Below are 20,000 nucleotides of genomic sequence, written 5' to 3'. Positions count from 1 at the left end.
AGAATCAATGATGGATTCTTAGTGCCTGGAATTTGAAATTGCCAGAAAAAGCTTTAGGTAAATTGAAAATCATTTATTTTACAGTGCAAACTACCTATTTGCTTTCCTGGCCCTCAAAAGTACCTGTTGTGCATACTAACAAAAGTAACCTTAAAATTGGCAAAGTCTTATTGTCTCACCGAGAAGAAATTATCTGTAAATTAATAAAATTCATTGAAAAATTCTCATTAAAGAAAGTACAACTTTCATGCAGATTCCTACACATCCAAAGACTCCGTATCTCGTATATCTGGGTAAATACTTGAATAGGATGCAATCCTGCTCTGGTGTGAAGTGTCGTACAGCTTTCCATATGCAGCAGTCCATGCTGGGTAGTCACAGAAATGAATGAGTTCAGCTCTCAGGATGCCAGGGCAGCTGGAGAACAGAGTTCTGTGCTCATGTTGCTTGCACAAACACACAAGTTGTGTTTCCCACAGCAGGGTTCAGGGACCCCTAAGGTTCTGCAGCTTTTTTATCCCATAAAACACAGAGCCAGAAGATGATGCTGACAGGGTTCAGGCATTGGGTTCTGAGACTGTTGAAGAATTTCAGGAAAAGGGACAGTCTGAGAATAGCTGGCAGAGCAGGCAATTATTTGTGGTGGGAGGATATGGGAAAAGAGCAGATGTCTGTAGATACTACAAAGGAAAATAAACACTGTGGAAGAACAAACTTATATAGAAAAATTTAAAAGGGGGATTTTTAACAAAGGATGTTTGGGAAACACTCTATCGGAGTTTAATATTCTGGGCAGCACTTACGAAAGGGGATGAGTTCTTACAGCCAGAATGACCTTTCTGGTAGAAATCTTCATTTCTCTGTTTATTCCACCATGTTCTACTTAATAAACTTGTATTAAACACCTACTGTGTGCCAAGAATTAGGCCTCTTTGCCTCCTTCCCACCAGCCGTATACAGATACACATATATACACACACTCGCTTTGAAGTTCAAATGCCATTTGTAATAACTGGGGGCCCACAGGACGTTAACACTAAAAGTCAGAACAATTCTTTCACTACAGCAAGCTGAAGTTAAACAGCAGCTTGCCAGGATGAAACTGGGAAAATGTTTGAACACCGAGGTGTTTGTTTGGATTGGCTTTCCTGGACATGCTGACGGAGGTAAATATCTTGCTGACATGTTACATCATTTCTGATGAAAGAACTTTGAATGGTGAGATTAATTGAGCCAGTTGTTTCCTTACATAACTGTATAGGGAAGTTGCGATTGTTTGAAGGAGACACTGAGTTGGAGATGGTATATTTTCCAGGAAATAGAGATTACCTGTTTTTGAGATTATCATGTGTTTTCCAAATGCTACTGTTGATTCTGTCCTCTTGCTCAAGCCTCTAATATTGTCTTATTTTCATTCTACTTTTATTTCCTGTGTCTTCACCACTGGAGCTCTTTGGCCCCTCCTTCTCAAGATTGCAATGCTGTGAAAATAATCGTCTCAGATTTCAAATCAGCTAGAATGATGAAGCACTATAACGTTTTTGGACAGATTCGGTTATACCGTTGATCAGATTTTATCTTTTAAGGCAAGCAAGTAAACCAAAATTGAGATCACTCAGTCCATTAAGAGTAATTAAACTAACTGAGATTTCAGATCCACAGCACTGGTATTCTGAAGATGTCTCATTATATATGACAAGGTGAGGAAAAGCGCTTCCACCTTTCACCAACTCTTATCGTTTAAACGTTTTTCTTCTAACTCCCTGGAGTGCCTCAAAGTTGAATACATTTTATCTGAATTTAAGGAGGAAAAAAAGTAAATTTGGAGTTATGTAAGATACTTAATGTATCACGTCATTAGTTATAGTAAGCATGTATGACTTTAGGGGTTTATATCCAATGGAGCCAAGGTGGATGAACACTTTCCACCAGGAGGCTTTGGTACAGTAAGAGGGAAGAGGTACACAGGATGGACCAGCACCCAGATTTGGGGAGTACGAGGGCTCTGCCTCTCTGCACCACAGAGGGTGCACTGCCTAGGTGTGCTGATTCTCAGGTGGGTCAAGATGGTACTCAATTAGTATGGCCTGACTCTGTCAGAAGAGTCGCTGCAGGCTCCTCCTGTCCTTGGAATAGATTTGTGGTCTTTGAAGTAGGTTATACTGGAGTAGGTTGCCACTGAAGGGAGGGAGCCTCGACTTGCTGTTGGCTCAGAACCTGGGTGGTATCATAAATGTGCACTACCTCTGGAGGGACTGCGATGAGAGTCCACGGGATCTAACTGCAAGGACAGGGATCACCTGCACTCCTCCTCGGCTAGCTCTTCCTTGGACGGCCTGATACCCTCATCTCAGATGTTCTTTACACATATCATTCCAGCCAGATGTAGAAACAGGAAACTTGCTGTGGAAATGAGTCAATGAATCCACTGTCCTGCCTCACTGATATGATGCATCTGTACCTCTGTTCAAGATACAAGGTCACCAGAATAGGGTGGAAATCCTTTTCCAGAAGAAAAGTCAACTGCCAGATGGTAAACTGACCTTGGATTTTACCTACGAACACAGTTAGCTCATTTATTGAGCATTCTCTATGGCTACATGCATAATTTGTGTTTCTCACAGCAACCAATACCTGGCAGGCATTTATAAGGTCATTTTAAATATGATATACTGAGGCTCATAGAGGTTAAATCACTTGCTGTAGTTTTCTGAGCAAGGCTGTAAAAGTTGTGAAAGCAGGAGCACCATCTTCTTGTGACTGTATCTCCAGGGCCTAGCATATATCCAACCCAAAATAAAGACTTGATTCAGATTTGTGGAGTAGTTGAATAAATATGAATAACTAAATAAATAATATAAGTGAAAGGGCTAGGTTTAAGCCCAAGTTCATATATCTCTAAACATCACCATCTTTCTACACTACCAAAGAATTTTCTCTAAAAATCATTAATGAACTATGATAAGACAATTATTATTTCCTATCTTAATATTGTGACATCATTTCACTCTTTATATTAAAAATAATAGAAATAATGTTAACTGCATCATTTCTCCTATTATTTCTAGATGGGATCAATGTATAGGAAGTTATTGAAAGAAAGCAATAACATTTTTTAAAAATTGTTTTACTGAGGTCGTATTGGTTTATAGCACTGTATAAATTTCAGGTGTACGTTATTAGATATCAGTTTCTGTATAGACTGCATCGTGTTCACCACCAATAGCCTAGTTTTCATCCGTCACCATACACATGTGCCTCTTTACCCCTTTTGCCCTCCCGCAGCCCCCTTCCCTTCTGGTAACTACTAGTCTGTTCTCCTAATCTATGTGTTTGTTTATCTCCCACATATGAGTGAAATCATAGGGTATTTGTCTTTCTCTGTCTGACTTATTTCACTTAGTATAATACCCTCAAGGTCCATGCATGTTGTTGCAAATGGCACAATTTTGTCTTTTTTTATGACTGAGTACTATACCATTGTATATGTATACCACATCTTCTCTATCCATTCATCTGATGGACACTTGGGTTGCTTCCATGTCTTGGCTGCAATAGCATTTTAATGTGTATCCCTAGTCACCATTTATTTGATAGTCTCTTGCATTGGGCTTGGAACTTAAAATATTCAAAATTCCATTGGCTATTAAATACTCCAGTCTGAATATTACTAGATCAGAATTTCTGGACCTCTGTGAAAAACAGACTCTTCATTAAGAAGTAAACAATTAAACAGGCTGCAGTAACTTTTCTTGGAACTCAGAGGATATGTGGAAGAAGGAGGCCTTCCTTCTACTGGAGAGTCAGTGCCCTCTGGAGATGCCCAGACTTTGCCCCCTTCATTCAGCCTTTCCTGCCAGGCCTACCCTCAAATACTCCAAAGCTACGAGATGATGAAGAGCTCTCATGGGCCATTTGAGGGTTGTGCTGAGCTGGGTTGTTATTTTTATTTTTATTAACGTGACCAACCCAATAGCTCTGTAGTCACAAAAAGTCTATGATTTGACCCCAGAAGACCAATGTGGAAGTCCATTCTCTGCCACTTACAGACCTTGGTCTTGGACAAATCACTTAACCCTTCTGAGCTCCAGTTTCCTAACACACAAAAAGAGAGTAATGATTGCTGTCCTGCATAACCTCCACAGTTTATCGACTAGCTCAATACCATTATTTATATGAAAATGTTTGTAAGCAGCGAAATGTTGGTAAGCAGAAAACACTGCACGACTACAGGCTAGTTCTCCCTCTCTCTTTCTCTCTCTCAGTTAGCTGTCTTACACATCAAATGCCATCCTGTGGTAAGCAAATTGCATCAAATGATCTCTTTCACAAGAGATACATTCAAAAGAGACAATCTCATCTTCCTCCTCAGTTTTCGGCCCTAAGATGCATAACATATGTTTGGAGGAAAGCAAGCTTTTTCACTTCTTTTCTTCTTAAACATATATGTTTTAGCTGAAGTCCTTCACGTAGCTTTGTCTAGAGCTCTGTATCCATGGCTTCTCTCTTACTCCAATCTTCTGCCTCATTCCCAACATCCTCCCAGCCATGGCTACTGTTGCAGAGCGTCCTCCCTAAGTTGGCTTCTTAGGAGATCGAATTACACGGACTCATAGTGGCTTCTCTTCTAAACCCATCCTCACGAGACCTTCTCCCAGCCCTTCCCAGTTTTAGGGCTAAGGTATAAAAATTGAATCAGTGTGAATGATTTGGGAATCCTGGGGAAATGTGGGCAAATTCTGCCATCCTGAGCCTCCTTCTCCTCATCTGCACAGTAGTGATAATAATGGTATTTAATTGTAGGTTTGTTGGCAAATTAAATGAGAAGGGGTGTGTGAGGAGTAATACATAGTAAGAACACAATATTGTTGATATTATTAAGGGAACAATATCTTTTGGTGGTACACATGAAATCAGAGTTTACTTTGACATCTGACTATTGTCTGTGTTTTATTTCCTATTATTTTCATCCTGTATGGCTCTTTAAGCCACCTCAGTTTTTTGTTGTTGTTTTTTGGCTTTGATTAAGAATAACTGTGATTTTGCTTTGCTTCTGGTACATAAAGTTCCAAGACAACTTAGTATTAAAAAAATGAACATTGAACTAAAAGTTATGAGAAGCTTCTTTTACTGTTTATGCACTCCTTTAAATCAAAATAACAAGATGTAAACTATTTTTTGTATGTCATCTCCTGGGATTTGGGCTCCTTGGTGCCTTAACAAACATGAAAGAGGCTGATTTACAATCACTTTGGGCAAATTGCCTGTAGAATTCTGAGGACAGGAAATGAAAAAAGTACAGCACACACCCCCGGACATTCCACACAACAAGTAGAATAAACAAACAAGCCCAAAAAGGAAACCAAAAGTTCTTGGTCTTACATTGAGGGGTACCATGAATGGCCTTTGAGAGGGCATATGCTAATGACGATGAAGTGCTGGAAAAATTCTTCTAGAGGGGTGAAATTGATCCCGATTAAAGATAATCCCATATCCCTTTTGTCTAAAGGATGCTGAGTACTTTCAATTTAGGTAAATTCTATTGCCTGCATCAATATTATGAAAGAAGGGTACCGTATTACAGACCTGTACCTCTCAAACCTTAACGGGAATCAGACTTCCTGGGTATCTTGTTGCAGATATTGATTCAGAAAATCTGGATGGGGCCTGGGATTCTGGATCCCTCACAAGCTCCTGGGTGATGCAGATGCTGCTGCTCTGCAGGCCACAGTGGTTTTCTTCTTCCACAAAATCATTGGTGGTGGTGTTCTGGTGCTTAGCTACAGAACGGTGGTTTTCAGCTTGAGTGATTTTGGTCCTAGGGGAATTTGGCACTGTCTGGAGACATTTTTGATCTTCACAACTCAGGGGGCACTACTGGCATCATGAGGATAGGGGCCAGAGATGCTGCTAAACACCCTACAATGCACAGGATAGCCCCTCATAACAAAGAATTTTCTGACCCAAAATGTCAATAGTGCTACCGTTGAGAAATCCTGATGTAGAAGTACTATTTTGCGTGTCTCATATGAGAAAATAATCTGTTGAAAGTGTTCAAAAAATAAATAAATAAACTTGCGAGGAAAGGGTAGGAGTATGGACTATTTAGTTTGGAGTAGAGAGTGAACAGTGTTTAAAACTGTCTTCACATATATGAAAGGCTATTATGAAGATGGTAACCAGCTGCTCTTCATCACTCTTGAAGAATGAACAGGAAATGTACATAAATGGACCTGTGCTACCCATCCATTCTTTTTCTGCATCTTCCACGCCTGCCAGGCAAATCTCTCTGTGATCTTGCAACCATATTTGTCCTGTCCTGTGTCTTATTCCTTGCAAGGACCCTCCCAAATCCTTGGGACACGTTTTCTGCTCACTGCCAAGTCTTATCTCTCCGCTTCCTTAAAAATCTGAGTTTCCATCTGCATAAAGTCTTCCTTAACTAAGATTAAATAGTTGCCAGTTCACCTCGAACTGCAACTGACACACTTCCTCTTCAACGTTATCTTTTATTCTGCAAATATATTTTTGCCCATCTCTGTGCAAGGAGCTTGCTAGAGAAGGAATAAGAAAGATGAGTAAGAGAGTCCCCGCTTTTAAGAATTTTCCAATCTAGGGAAGAAAAATCTCACACAGATAACTATAATGTAGGTAGATAGGATTTAATAATTATTTCTAAGAGCAATTTTTTAAAAAAAATACAAGATGAGGGTTTAGTAGTTAAAAGATTATTTCCAGGTGGGGAGATCAAGGAAGACTGTGTAAATAGGTATACATAAGAATCTTTTTTTATAAATAGATGTACATAAATGTCTTTTTTTGAAGAACAAATTTTCTCTAAGTTATGTACAATTCTGTACATCAAAGAAGCACTTAATATTGTTACCAAAATTTGAAGATTATGAATTAGACCATATAAGGAATTAGAGTCTGGTTTTAGACTATATTTATGGAAGAGTTTACAGGGAGTAAGGAAAGAGGATTTTTCAGGGTTATGTGTGACTACCTCATGGTTTTAACAAAGGAGACTGAGTTTAGTCACTTCTGAATGTACTTATGATGCTCTGTGATTTTATAAGGGAGTGCTCTTTGGGAAGAATTCTTAGTTAATCTAGCAGGGGAATACTTTGGAACTTCGCAAGTATGCTTTAAAAACCAGTACCAAAGATGGAATTTGGCACCATCCATTTGAGAGAATTTGGCACCATCCAGAATGCTTGTCAGAGAATCTTACTTATAAAGGATTTCCATTACCTGAACTATAAGGAAATTGAAGAGAATGAACCCTCATTGAATATCTAGTATGTGCCAGGCATCGAGTAAACTCTTTAGATATATCATCTGTTATCACCAACAACAACACTATAAGGAGACTTTAGTATATTAGTCTAAGCTTCCACCTACTGCTTGATTCAGAAAGGGAAACAGAGCAAATCTCAGGCCGGCGTAGGAAGCCATCTCTGGGTGGAGACAATCAGCTCACCTTTCCTTTGGAAACAGCAAGGAGAAAGCTTCCTCTCTCTAGGCTTTAAATGGTAATACTTAGAACCTCTGTAATCAAAACGGGAGAATGAAGCTCTTTACATTTCATTAGTGGCTATGGTTTGCTGTAGGGCTCACTACTGGAAAACTCTCTGCAACTGTATTAGTCATATGTGAGTGTGAGTTTCTTCCAGCTCTCTCCCACACATTCGAAAATCTTTAGGTCTGGGAGTGGTAAAGATACTAAAATACTATGGAATTTTTTGAATTTTAGTACTTGTGTTCTTTAAAGTCATTATCTTGATATTCAGTCAGTAATACAGTTAATATCATAGGTCTTTCTTGTTGTTCTCAATCTTTGCTCTTTTTAACCAGAGCACAGATTTCAATGGTAACCTCAAGAATACTTTCCATAATTCAAAACATGATGGAATCTTAGTTCATTCTGTGTAACTGGACTTTGCTTTCTCTCTTAAAGTCGTTCTAGGCTTCTGTGTATCATTCAATGTTGATGTGAAAAATTCCATGACTTTCAGCGGCCCAGTGGAGGACATGTTTGGATACACTGTTCAACAATATGAGAATGAAGAAGGAAAATGGTAAGCCAGTGGGTTTTGTTGCTGTTATTTAGTTTTCTTACGAGGTAATGGAAAATATTATTTGGCTACAGTTTATTTTATGAATGAGACTTCAACAGAATGAATCATTTATGGTAGAAAATGCAGTCTAATCATTTGGTAATGGAAACTGACAAAGTAAAAAAAGAAAAATTCCCTGGCAGTGTTATAGGAAGTGGTTAGTGATTTCTGTTAAAGCCTGGGTTGACCTCAAAGAAGATCCTTATCCAAAATACTCATTGTTCTGTAATTATGTTATTCTGGCAAGAGTTCTTTAATTGTTCTCATTTTAGAGTAGCTGAAATTCAGCAGGAGAGACTGGGAGGCAGACAGATGTTGTCCTGAAAGGGTTAATATTGCTTTTATAGTGTAATACTGGGCTTATATTTTTGGTGTCTTACTGACCTACTGAGTTTGATCTACTACTTAGAATTAACCTTGCCGAATTTCTTTTATACACTTTTAACCCTTTACTATCAGTTAAGTTCATTTTATGTAGATTTTAAAAGCATACTTAACTGGTTGAAAATTACACAAGATAAATATTAGAGCTCTTTTGCTTTATATTTAACGTAATTTTTAGTAAGTGAGTCTTTTTTTTTAATTGGACCTTGTAGAAAAAAAAAGGACTAAGAGTTAGTCAAATTTAGCTTCAGTTTAATAACTTAAACTGAACAAGCTCATTTTTCTAGTAACTACAATAATAAACAAAAAGTGATTTATTTCTGCTTGGAAAACAGTGACCTATCACTCTATTTCACAGATGAAAAGATGTGGTTTTTCAATATTTTGCTTTATCTTTTAGATTTGATTAATTTGGTAATACTCCCCTAAATACAAGCAAAATTAAGAATTCGAGGTCTCATATTTTCTAAGAACAAGTACTGAATTGTAGGTGTAAACTGGAATTTGTGGGGGTGCTTCACTCTTCTACTGTCCTTACAAATATCTCAGATGAGAAATCTAATGATAGAGTATGAGTTTGTAAATCCCGTCTTTCCATCGCGTAGTCTCACTACCTTCCCCCTTTTTAAGGTAAAATGGCTTAAGTCATCCCTCTAGACACCAACTTTTAAGCATTATGCCTGCAATTCAGGGAGCTCTACCTCTGGGAGAATAACACTGAGTAAGCCAAACGGTCAAGCTTCTCTTTGTGCACAAGCTGTAAGAAACTGACACTCAGCACGTTTTTTTTAAAAAAACTTAACTTTTACATAAAACACATGTAAAAGTTAATTTTCACTAATTAATAATAGTTATATAAATTTTACAGAGGAATATAATAAATAAAGCCTTAAAGACTTAAATCACCTACTTAAAATGAACTGTCTTTTTAAAGGATACTCAAATATTGTTAAAATATTTTATGAAAGTCTGCTTTTCATTCTCTGAGATGAGGAAAACCTGTAAGCTTCCTCTTCATCCAATCTCGTCTTGCTGATTTTAGGACAGTGTGAGATCGGAAGTTCTTAATTATCTGAGTGAATCTTGGTGCAATAGAGTAAGAAGGCTGTCCTATTTCCTCTTAGGAGCCTTACTGCACCCATTTGATCTCTTCAGTTTCTTTCTGTCCCTTATTATAAGAGCCCATCCTATTGTGAGATTTCTACCCCATTAATTCTCCAGTTCATCTCTTTCAAGGCGCCAGAAGGGAGAGAAATGGGAAACTGAGAAATCAGGCCTCAAAATGGAAAACAGATAAGAGAGAGAAGTTAACATATTAGGGGAAATGTCTATAGAGCAGGGACTTTGGTGCCCACTTGAAAGCCTATGCATTGCCCAACCTCTGGCACGGAGACTTAAACATTATATGCACTCAATGACTATTTGTTGGCTAAACAACTAAATCTATTTTAATTCTCTCTTATCATAGATGAAAAAACACACACATAAAAAATAAAGTTAAAAGTGATTCTTCCATGACTAGTACCAAAAAAACCAAAAGATAACAAGTGTTGGCAAGGTTATAGAGAAAAGAGAACATTTGTGCACTGTTGGTGGGAATGCAAATTGATGCAGCCACTACTGAGAATCGTATAGAGATTCCTCAAAAAAAAAAATTAAAAATAGAACTACCATATGATCCAGCGATTCCACTTCTGGGTAAATAGCCAAAGGAATTGAAATCAGGATCTCAAAGAGATATCTGCACTTGCATCTTCATTGCAGCATTATTCACAATAGCCAAGATGTGAAAGAAAATGTACATTGACGGAAGAATGGATAAAGAAATGTTATATACATGCAATAGAATATTATTCAGCCTTAAAAAAGAGAGAAATCTTGTCATTTGTGACAACATGGATGAACCTGGAGGACACTATGCTAAGTAAAATAAGCCAGACACGTGACAAATAGTACACGGTACCACTTATATGAGGAATCTAAAATAGTCAAACTCATAGAAACAGAAAGTAGAATGGTGGTTGCCAAGGGCTGAGATGAGTGGAAAAGGGCAAGGTATTAGTCAAAGGGTATAAAGTTTCAGTTATGCAAATGAATAAGTCCTAGAGATCCACTGTACAGCACAGTGCCTACAGCTTACAATACTGTATTGTATTCTTAAAACTTTTCTAAGAGGTTAGATCTTACATTAAGTGTTCTTATCACAAAATAATAATAATAACTGAAGAAGGCAAGAGGAAACTCTTGGAAGTGATGCATACGTTTATGGCATAGATTGTGGTGATGGTTTTCCAGGTGTATACTTATGTCCAAACTCATCAAATTGTATACATTAAGCATGTACAGCTTTTTATATGTCGATCATACTTCAATAAAGAGTTTTTTTTTTTTTAAAGTGACTCCCCTAGGGAAATGTAACTACTTAGGGCCAGAGCTGAAAATAGTACTCAAGTCACTCCCAGGCAAGTGCTTTTTTTTCTTTATTAGAACTATGTTAAAAAGTAAATGTTGATAATAGCTATCTTTGCGGAATCAGACTTTACATATTAATATGCATATGAGAGTTTGTGAGCGTTTGAATGTGTATGGATGTCTGACACTTTAATTCCATTTTGACATTCCGTATTTGTAATGATTTTATGGAAAAGGTGAAAAATCAGGTCAGCAAAAACAATGCAGCCAACTGAATTTAAAAGCAAGCAAATTACAAAAATCTAAATTTCTAAACTTTTAAAGATGGCATAGTAGCTGCATATTGTTCTAAAGAGATTCAGGCACTGGTAATGTGAATTAAATTTTAGAAACACGTTTGGATATTCTGTAAGTGTTTATAGAATCAGGTAGGATGCAGCCCTACTTTAAGAAATGGACTATGGAATAACTGACATATTTGGGAGAACATAGATTTCGTTATTTAATTTTCTCCAGAAGTGATCACCTTCATAAGTCATATTTGCTGCTCATGTTTTGGAGGCTTATCAACCTCAGATTTTTAAAAAATCATCCCAACCCATCTTGGCTGAAATACGCCGAAGGAAAGAGCGCTTGCTGGTCCATTACAAGTGCAGTCTGCGTATTTGAAAAGCATGACTTTAAGTCTTTGGAAAGAATTAAAAGTTAACAGAAAAGGCAGCCTTATGCCCTCTTTACCTTTCAGAAGTTTACAGCAAAGTGTAATTTACATTATATCTTTGGCTCAGAAACCACATGTTTCTTTAGTAGCAGAACACATTATACCTCTGATTAAGATCAGCCGTTGTTCGTTATGGTTAGCATGAGCTGGAGCGTCCTGGTAATTGCATTGTGGTTCAGAAAAATTCGCAAAGAACACAGTTGGTTTAATAATTTTGCTTTGAAGAGAAGAAATTAAATGTGCTCAGCATTGCACAAGGCTTCCAGATTTAGTGGTAATCACCGTGATGGCAAGGTCTCGGCCAAATGGGAAAATACAAGATGTTGGTTCAAGGCTTTCCACTCAGTTTTTCCTTTGCTTCATTCCTTTCGGTATGTGCACCCACCCTTTTAATTGCTGTTCCAGCAACCGTTCTTGGGGGCATCAGTGACTTCAGTGGGCCTGTCTTCTCAAAGTAGATTTTCATGATGCAGATACCTCCCTAGCGAATCCTCAACCCCATACATATCAAAGTGTGTTGGCTTCATGCCGTTTCCCGAGAGGACCCTGCGTTATGCCAGGTAAGGTTTATAGTGGGCTCAGGTGATTGATGCCCTCTTTCCAATGTATGTAAGCTTTAAATAAAGCCTATTCAAGCTTGGGAGAAAAAGACTTTTTAAAGGTTTTGCCACATTTTCTCTTAGAGATTTTAATATAATATTTATTTTACATTGTTTATAACATCTTTGAAAAATTGAAATTTCCTCTTTGCCACACTTGTCATTTCTTTGGCTCACCTCATTTCCACCCCTCTACCTTTCATGACCGAAAGCCCTCCAGCTAATGGGGCTACTGTATAACTTTATTCCCTAAGATGACCAAACACTTACTCCATTTATTTTAAAAAAAAAGGAAAAAAAAGGCTGTCAAGGGAGACTTGGCACTCTGATAGTGACTTTGGCTTGGACATCAAAAAAGAGTTAGGTGAAAAGAGTGTTCATGAAATAATGTAAATATGAGACAACAATCTCCAGGAAACTATCTTTTACATAGGAAAAAAACAAATACGAAACAGAGAAGTCAGAGGCCAGCTACTCTTCAAATAAACAGAATAATGGTCATAATGACAAGATTGATTATTATGACTAGCAAACATTTCTCAGTTTACTAAATTTTGTTATAATTGGAGCTTTTTTGTGGAGAAGAGATGTTTCTCTTGCTTTGATGATCTTTGAGTTCATTGGGTGTTTCTCTAGAGATCAGTAATGAAGTCCAGAACATTCTTTAATCCTTTTAATGTACAGACAAATCATTGCAATAATGCCATATAGAAAGCAAAAATCTAATAGAAATAAATGTAATGAGTTAAAGCAATCTTGCATTAAAATTTAAAATAACAATATCCACAGTTCAGGAAACAATGTGCCTTGGGTCTTTACACTGACCCTGTGGGTTTGGGCGGACATCGTTGTTATTATCCTCATTTGCTAGACAGGAAACAGAGACTCAGAAAGAATTGCCAAAGGTTTAATATAGCAAGTATGTGACAGAGCCAGGACGTGGAACACCAGCCTCCCGACTTTCAGCCAGTTCTCTCCTTTAACAGCAAGGCTTCTCTGGAACCTTGACCTGTGGAAATGCCTCCTGTATCACCCAAAGGCGGATTTGGCATTCTACTTAAGCAAAATATCCAGCCTCTAAAATGGAAAAAAGACTTCACAATTAGGACCTCTTATCAGGTCACATGAGTCTAGAATTCCCAGGTCTGCCTTATTCAGATTCTTAGAGGGTTTGACACAGTCATTCATTCATTTATTCAATAAATGTCCATTGAATGCCTATTTCTTACCTGACACTGTTATAGGCACTAAGGATATATGGCAAAAGACAAAAATTTCTGCTATTGGGAAAGGGGGAGACAAAAAATAAATAATCAACTTGATAAACAGGTAGGTTATATCATATGTCAGAATGGATAAGTACTTGAGAAAAACATGGGGATTGAGAATGCTGGAGATTCCTGAAATTCCATAAACTCTATGCTGATACTTTCCTAGAATCTTGTTATCTTTATGTAGCTTGCGAAAAGTGAGGCTTACTTGGGATTAAGTGGCAAGATATATGTATTTTCCAGAGCTGCATGCTGATGTCAGAACAAATAGCTCCCAGGAAAATACTCAAAATTATTTTATGTCTGATGTCCTGCTAACTCTAAGCCATTCTTTACCATGGTCCCAGCTCTCAAACTGCCTGTCTCAATCCTGGCCTACTACACTCTACCACTTTCTGAGCTCCCACACTTCAGTCTTTACTGCTCCAGAATACACAATAGGCCATGGTTCCAGTTGCAGTATCAGCAACTCAAGGCGCTTTCTATTGCCCTGGAGGTCAAATATAAGCTCGAGACCCTTTCCTTCAAAGTCCGCTGCTTAAAATCTCAGCTTCCCTGCTCCGCTTTATACAGAAGCTTTACACTGTGTTCCTGCCACCCGTACTTCTGTCACCTTCCGTTTTCCGCCCTCGCTCTCCTGCTTGCACACTTTTGTCTAGGCTAGCCACAATCTTTCTTCCCTCTTGCCCTGTCATTCACAATAACTTTACTGTTAACATGCTCTTCAGGACTCACTTTGATTGATTATCCTAGATTTTCCCCAGTTAGTGGTACATGTTTTCCAGCTAATCAGTACTCCTCTACACACTTAGAATTTGAAGGGAGCCACTAGATCAAAACGTTATCTTCCCTTTCCATTTAAGTTAGCTGTTTCTGCATACCAAGTCACCCCAAAATTTAGTGGCATGAAACAACACTAAGTGGTTATTTCTCAAGATTTTGAGGCTTGAGTAGGTGTTCCCCTGCTGCCTAGGGAACTGCATGAATGCTCATTCGTGCAGTGCAACCCTCTGGTACCTCAGTTGGGACTAGAGGGTCCAACATGGTTTAACTCACATGTCTGGCATCTCGTGTTCTCAGCTCAAGCGTCCTTTCTCTTCCATGTGGCCTCTCATCCTCCATTAGGCTAGACCAGGCTTCTTCACTGCCTGGTGGTCTCAGGTTTCCAAAAAATGTAAAGTGCTTCAATGGAGGACAATGGCAGACAATGTCACATCACGAAGGTACACAAAATTCCAAACCATCTGTGACAGTTACAAACCTCTGGATACAGAGCCATCGAGAGCCCTGCCTAGGGAATTGGTGGCTTTTCCTCATTTCTAAGACAAACTTGTCGTTCTGGATCCACCCCTTCTACCTGCACAGGGACTCTACTCCTCTCCTGTGACATCAGCCTTTCTCTTGTTATTGTTTTTTTCTCACCATCCTTTAACCATATCCAGGTTTACTCCATAATAAATTTAAACTCACTGCAAACCTTTAATGGTTAGCCTGAAAAAAGAAGCCCACATTTATCGATATGGCCCATCTCCCTTAATTTTTGCTAAGTTAGTTGAAATGAAGTCTGCTCTACACTCACGGCTCCCATTCTTGATATTCTTTCCTTCTTTGGCTCTGTGACACCACCTTTTCCTGATTCTCACTCTCTGATCACTCCTATTGGTATCCTTTTTTCACTCATTAAAATCTTGTGTTATTTTCCCCTAGATGTCAACCTTCAGCTCTCTTCTTACTCTTCTGAAGTGGTAGCCTTTACTTTAAGGGCTTTAGCCATGCTCATAGCATGCTCATATATGTTCCATGTGGTTTCTGGACTCTTTTCCTTTCCTCTATCATTTTCCCCACCTCCACGTTTGCACGTACTTGGAATTGCCTCCCAATTGTCTACCTGTACCAAAGTCTTAGTCTAGGTTCTGCTTTGGGGGTGACCCAAACTAAGACAGCTTGTATCCTAAATATTTCTAGACTTGGTTATCCCTTCCTCTCCACTCTCTTAACTCAGATCCTTCTTTCTCATCTGGATTACCATAGGAAGCCTTGCCTTCACTCTCTGAATCTAATTTGTCCCTTTTCCCGGTTTATTCATGACACTGTGAGCAAATAAGCTTTATAAATCAGAATTGGTCATGTCACATCCCTCTTTAAAAGCTTCAGTGGTTCCCAACTTTCCCCTCCATATAATAAATCCAAAGTTCTTGAAGTGGACCCTGAGAACATTCATGATCTGGAGCCTGTTTTCATTGCCAGGCTCAACTTCTACTCCAGCTGCACTGAGCTATTTGAACTTATCAAAGGAGCGGTGTTCTTTCTTGCTTCCAAGACTTTGCTGAAGTTGCACCAAGTTCGGACTAGTCAGTATTATAATGGTACATTTTAGTTTTGCTTCCCCCCTAAATTTTAAGCAACCTAAAAAATTGTGTTTTATCCGTCTCCTATCCCAAGAGCCTGGCATAAATGCTGGGCATGTAGAATGTTCTTAATAAATATTAATTGGCCTATCTAGCCTCAACTTAAATATTTTCCATAACAGTAGGTGCATTACTTTTCTCTAAACTGTTTTAACTATAAAACCAGTTTGATCAATCACATTACAAAAAGATTGAAAATATTGGGGAAAAAAATCTAACCATAAACTCCTTAATATAATTTGATTTTGGGTGTACTCCCTTTTAATCTATGCCTATCATAGAAGTTCCATCATCTGAAAAAAAAAAGAAATAATAAAAAGAACTAACACTTAGCACATTATATGAGCTAAAACTGTTTTCAGCATTTCCTATACATTGACTCATTTAATTTTTATGATGATCCTGTGAGGTAGCTACTCTTATTTCCGTTTTACAGATGAAGAAACTAAGGCACAAAGGGTAATTGACACATCCTAAACCATACAGCTAAGTAAATGGTAAAGCCGTGATTTGAATTCATGAAGTCTGGCACCAAAGTTCTTGCTATATTTTATGGAGAAGATTAAATTACCTAATACATGGCAAGCACTTAGAACAGAGTCTAGCACATGGCATAAATTAAAAAATGCTGGCTATTTTTATCATTGTTATTATAATGAGTACATTGAATATAATGTGGTATCTTTCACTTTAAATTGTCATAGGTTATCACTAAATTAGGTACGTTTTTACTTTAAATTAAGTCATAAATAATTTTTAGTTCTACCATGCAATCTTATTAACTATTGGTTTTTATGACTGCACAATAGTCTATATAATGAGCCTGCAATAGTTAATTCATTCTTGCTGTTGACCATATTTCTTTTAATTTTTCATTATTATATGTAACACTGTGAGCATTATCTTTATATATTAAGCTTTTTCCCCTTAACTTAGGTCATATTTTTTAAGTTAGATTCCCAGAAGTAGGAATTATGCATTAAAGGGCTTGAACATTTTTATGGTTATTTATGCATATCAGAAATGGCTTTGCAAAGGCATTCTATCATAACTATGTTTTAGGGAGTCCAACAATTCAATATTTGCAATTGTTATGAAACTTATTTCCATTACTGATAGCTTTGCCCAAAGGACTTACACAAAATAAATTCCATCCGTTTTCAATATGACAGACTTTCAAATATTTAAATTTTTTAAAACGTGTGCCTGATCACCCTGCACTCATATACAGCATCTCTGCTCTCCTTCAGACATTTTTTCTCCATGCTAATCATACCCAATTTTCCCTCAGGCATCTCTAGCCTGACAAAATTACCAGCCTCTTAACTGTCTGAGTCACAGTCTCCTAAATACATTCCATTGTGCCTATGCCCCTCTTAATTTGGAGATTCCAGACACGGTCTGACAGTGCAGAGCACAGAAGGGCTATCACTTTTCTTGACCAGGGCATCTATTTCCAGCAATGCAACCTAAGGTCACATTAGCATTTTTGGCACTAAAACACTATTGGCTCATGGTTTACTTGCTGTCAACTAGATCCCCCATGACTTTTTCACTCGAACTCCTATTAAGACAGGTTTCCCACATCCTATACTGACGGAGATAATAGTAGGCAGTTAAGTGAAGTTACTTACATAAGTTCTTATTAAATTTTAAGTAGTTTAAGTTTCTCGTTCCAGAATGTTGAGACACTTCTGAATGCCCAAATAGGTACATTGATTTACTTGATGAGTACCTTACTGCTTTCCATATCTTTACTCAAGTCATTAATAAAGACACAAGCTAAGACAATCCCACATACAGTCTTAAGGTAGGTAATTAGAATCCTTTGGTTGCTAGTAATCAGCGTCTTTGGATATAGCTGTTCAGCCAGCAATGAATCAGCAGCTACCGATGCACCCAAGTCCTTTAACACTCGACCACATTCATCCATCCTATTCCTGAAGATATTGTAGAAGACCTTGTTAAATGGCTTCTGAAGACTAAAATAAATCATGATTATATTTTTTCTGTTAATTATTATGAGAGTGATGTATAATTCTGTCTAAAAAGACAATGTGATTTTAACCTGGGTCTCCTAACTATCCTTATTTTCTAAATTCTTAAAAACTAGCATATACTAATATTAAATCTTATGATGATCAAATGTTTATATTTCCTGACTTGTCTATGAAGTTATCAATTCCTCACACGAAAAAACTAATTTATACTTCCCTGTGTGTTTTGTAAACTAACACAGCAACAGGCTTAGCCAACAATTATTATTTCATCCCTCAAATAAAAAATATGATAAAGTAATATATAATACAAAAACTGCAATATTCTAAGACCTCTCCCCTATATATTTTATGTTTTTTAAATTCAAATTAATCTGCAATTTGGAGAAGACTGCTCATTTTAGATAACATAAAATTACTAACAGAGGATGACTATCTGATTATGTCTATGGGAACTGCTGTCAATTGTCTTAGAACTAGTCATAAAATAACTAAAATAAAGGGGCTGGCCCCGTGGCCGAGTGGTTAAGTTCGCGCGCTCCGCTGCAGGCGGCCCAGTGTTTCGTTGGTTCGAATCCTGGGCGCGGACATGGCACTGCTCATCAGACCACGCTGAGGCAGCATCCCACATGCCACAACTAGAAGAACCCACAACGAAATATACAACTATGTACCGGGGGGCTTTGGGGAGAAAAAGGAAAAAATAAAATCTTTAAAAAAAAAAATAAATAACTAAAATAAAGTGTTTCTGATTGTTCAAAAATGTTAATTGAGTTATTTAACTTCCAGGGTGCTTATTGGTTCTCCTTTAGTTGGCCAACCCCAAAACAGAACTGGAGATGTCTATAAGTGTCCAGTTGGGAGAAGCGAATCATTACCTTGCATAAAGTTGGATCTACCAGGTATGTAAAGTCAAAATGTTAAAGTCTGATCCTAAATTATGCCCAGCAATCTCACTGAAAATAAATTTGAACCGACTCAAGAAAATATTAAAAGTAATCTATAAATATTCTTCAATTCTTATCATTCAAATTCACGTAAAATGACGTTTTGATTCCCTCTGCCCTTTCTTTGCTTTAGAAATTCATCATAGACTATCCACAGATTTAGAAGATCTTACTAGTTTTGTAACTTTTAACTGCCTCCATTGTTCAGAATCCTTTGTAAACCAGTGGGTAACATAAAAGAACTTTTCCAAATAAACCTGCCCATCACATTTCCTCCTCAAAATTTAACTTAGTGTTTCTTTTTTTAAAAGAAAGTAGCACAAGAGGAATTTGCAACAGAGAAACATAATTTTTAAAAGAAAATAGCACAAATTAAATTTATATTGAAATAGATGTATTTGATAGAAATATCACCATAGTTAGAACGTGACTAGAAAATTCCTACTAGGAATTAATTATTCAGGAATTAGAACCCTGTCAGTCTTCTACACAATATTAAATACCATGGACATGACTCATATCCTACAGGTTTATTTCAAATACTGTATTTTTCAGTTCTGTTTTTTTCCATTTCTTTTGGTTTGTTTTTTACGAACAGTTTTTCCTTTGCATTCGGGAGCATAGTTATACCAGCTGCTTTAATATCCTTGCCTGATAATTCCAACATTTGGAGTAGCTCAACATCACTTTCCATTTACTACCTTTCTCTTGAGGTTGTGTCACATTTTCCTGTTTCTTCGTGGTTTAGTAATTTTGCATTGTGTCCTGGATTATACTTTTGGGTTGTAATTGTGGAGATTCTGCATGTGTTATGTGCCTTTGAATAGTCTTCACTTTTTGTTTTAGCAGGCAGTTTGCTTGGCTGAACTCAGTTTCCAAACTGCGTGGGAAACGGTTAAAGTCTCTATTCAGTTCTTCTAATTTTAGCTGGGCTGTTGGAAGTTTACCCTGCACGTAAACAGCTCGAGTCGTGCAGATACTTCGACAGACTAAATGCATACATTGGAACTCTCCCTGTGTGACTTTACTTTCCACGATACTCCCCCTCACTCTGCAGTTGCTGTCATCACCCCAATTTCTGACCTCTGTTTCTTCAACACAGTAAGACTACGAGTTCTATTTGAGGTTTAGCCAGTGACCA

At 37.6% G+C, this 20,000-nt stretch overlaps 1 protein-coding gene across 4 annotated transcripts in view; it reads left to right on the top strand.

Annotated features, from left to right (window-relative positions):
• ITGA1 (integrin subunit alpha 1) overlaps positions 1-20,000 on the top strand; it is a 148,065-nt gene that overhangs the window by 44,703 nt on the left and 83,362 nt on the right. For 3 of the 4 annotated variants that reach the window (XM_070586895.1, XM_070586894.1, XM_008530872.2), the window contains exons 2-3: positions 7,961-8,081; positions 18,702-18,814. In XM_070586895.1, coding sequence (XP_070442996.1) covers positions 7,961-8,081; positions 18,702-18,814 — 234 coding nt within the window. Of the gene's footprint in view, positions 1-7,516; positions 7,536-7,960; positions 8,082-18,701; positions 18,815-20,000 lie in introns of those variants that run through there. The other variant, XM_070586896.1, reaches the window with a different exon arrangement.

This window comes from Equus przewalskii, chromosome 20, assembly GCF_037783145.1.
Source record: "Equus przewalskii isolate Varuska chromosome 20, EquPr2, whole genome shotgun sequence".
Classification (NCBI taxonomy): domain Eukaryota; kingdom Metazoa; phylum Chordata; class Mammalia; order Perissodactyla; family Equidae; genus Equus; species Equus przewalskii.
Note: the sequence above shows the minus strand (reverse complement) of the source record. Positions and strands in the feature narration are given on the sequence as shown.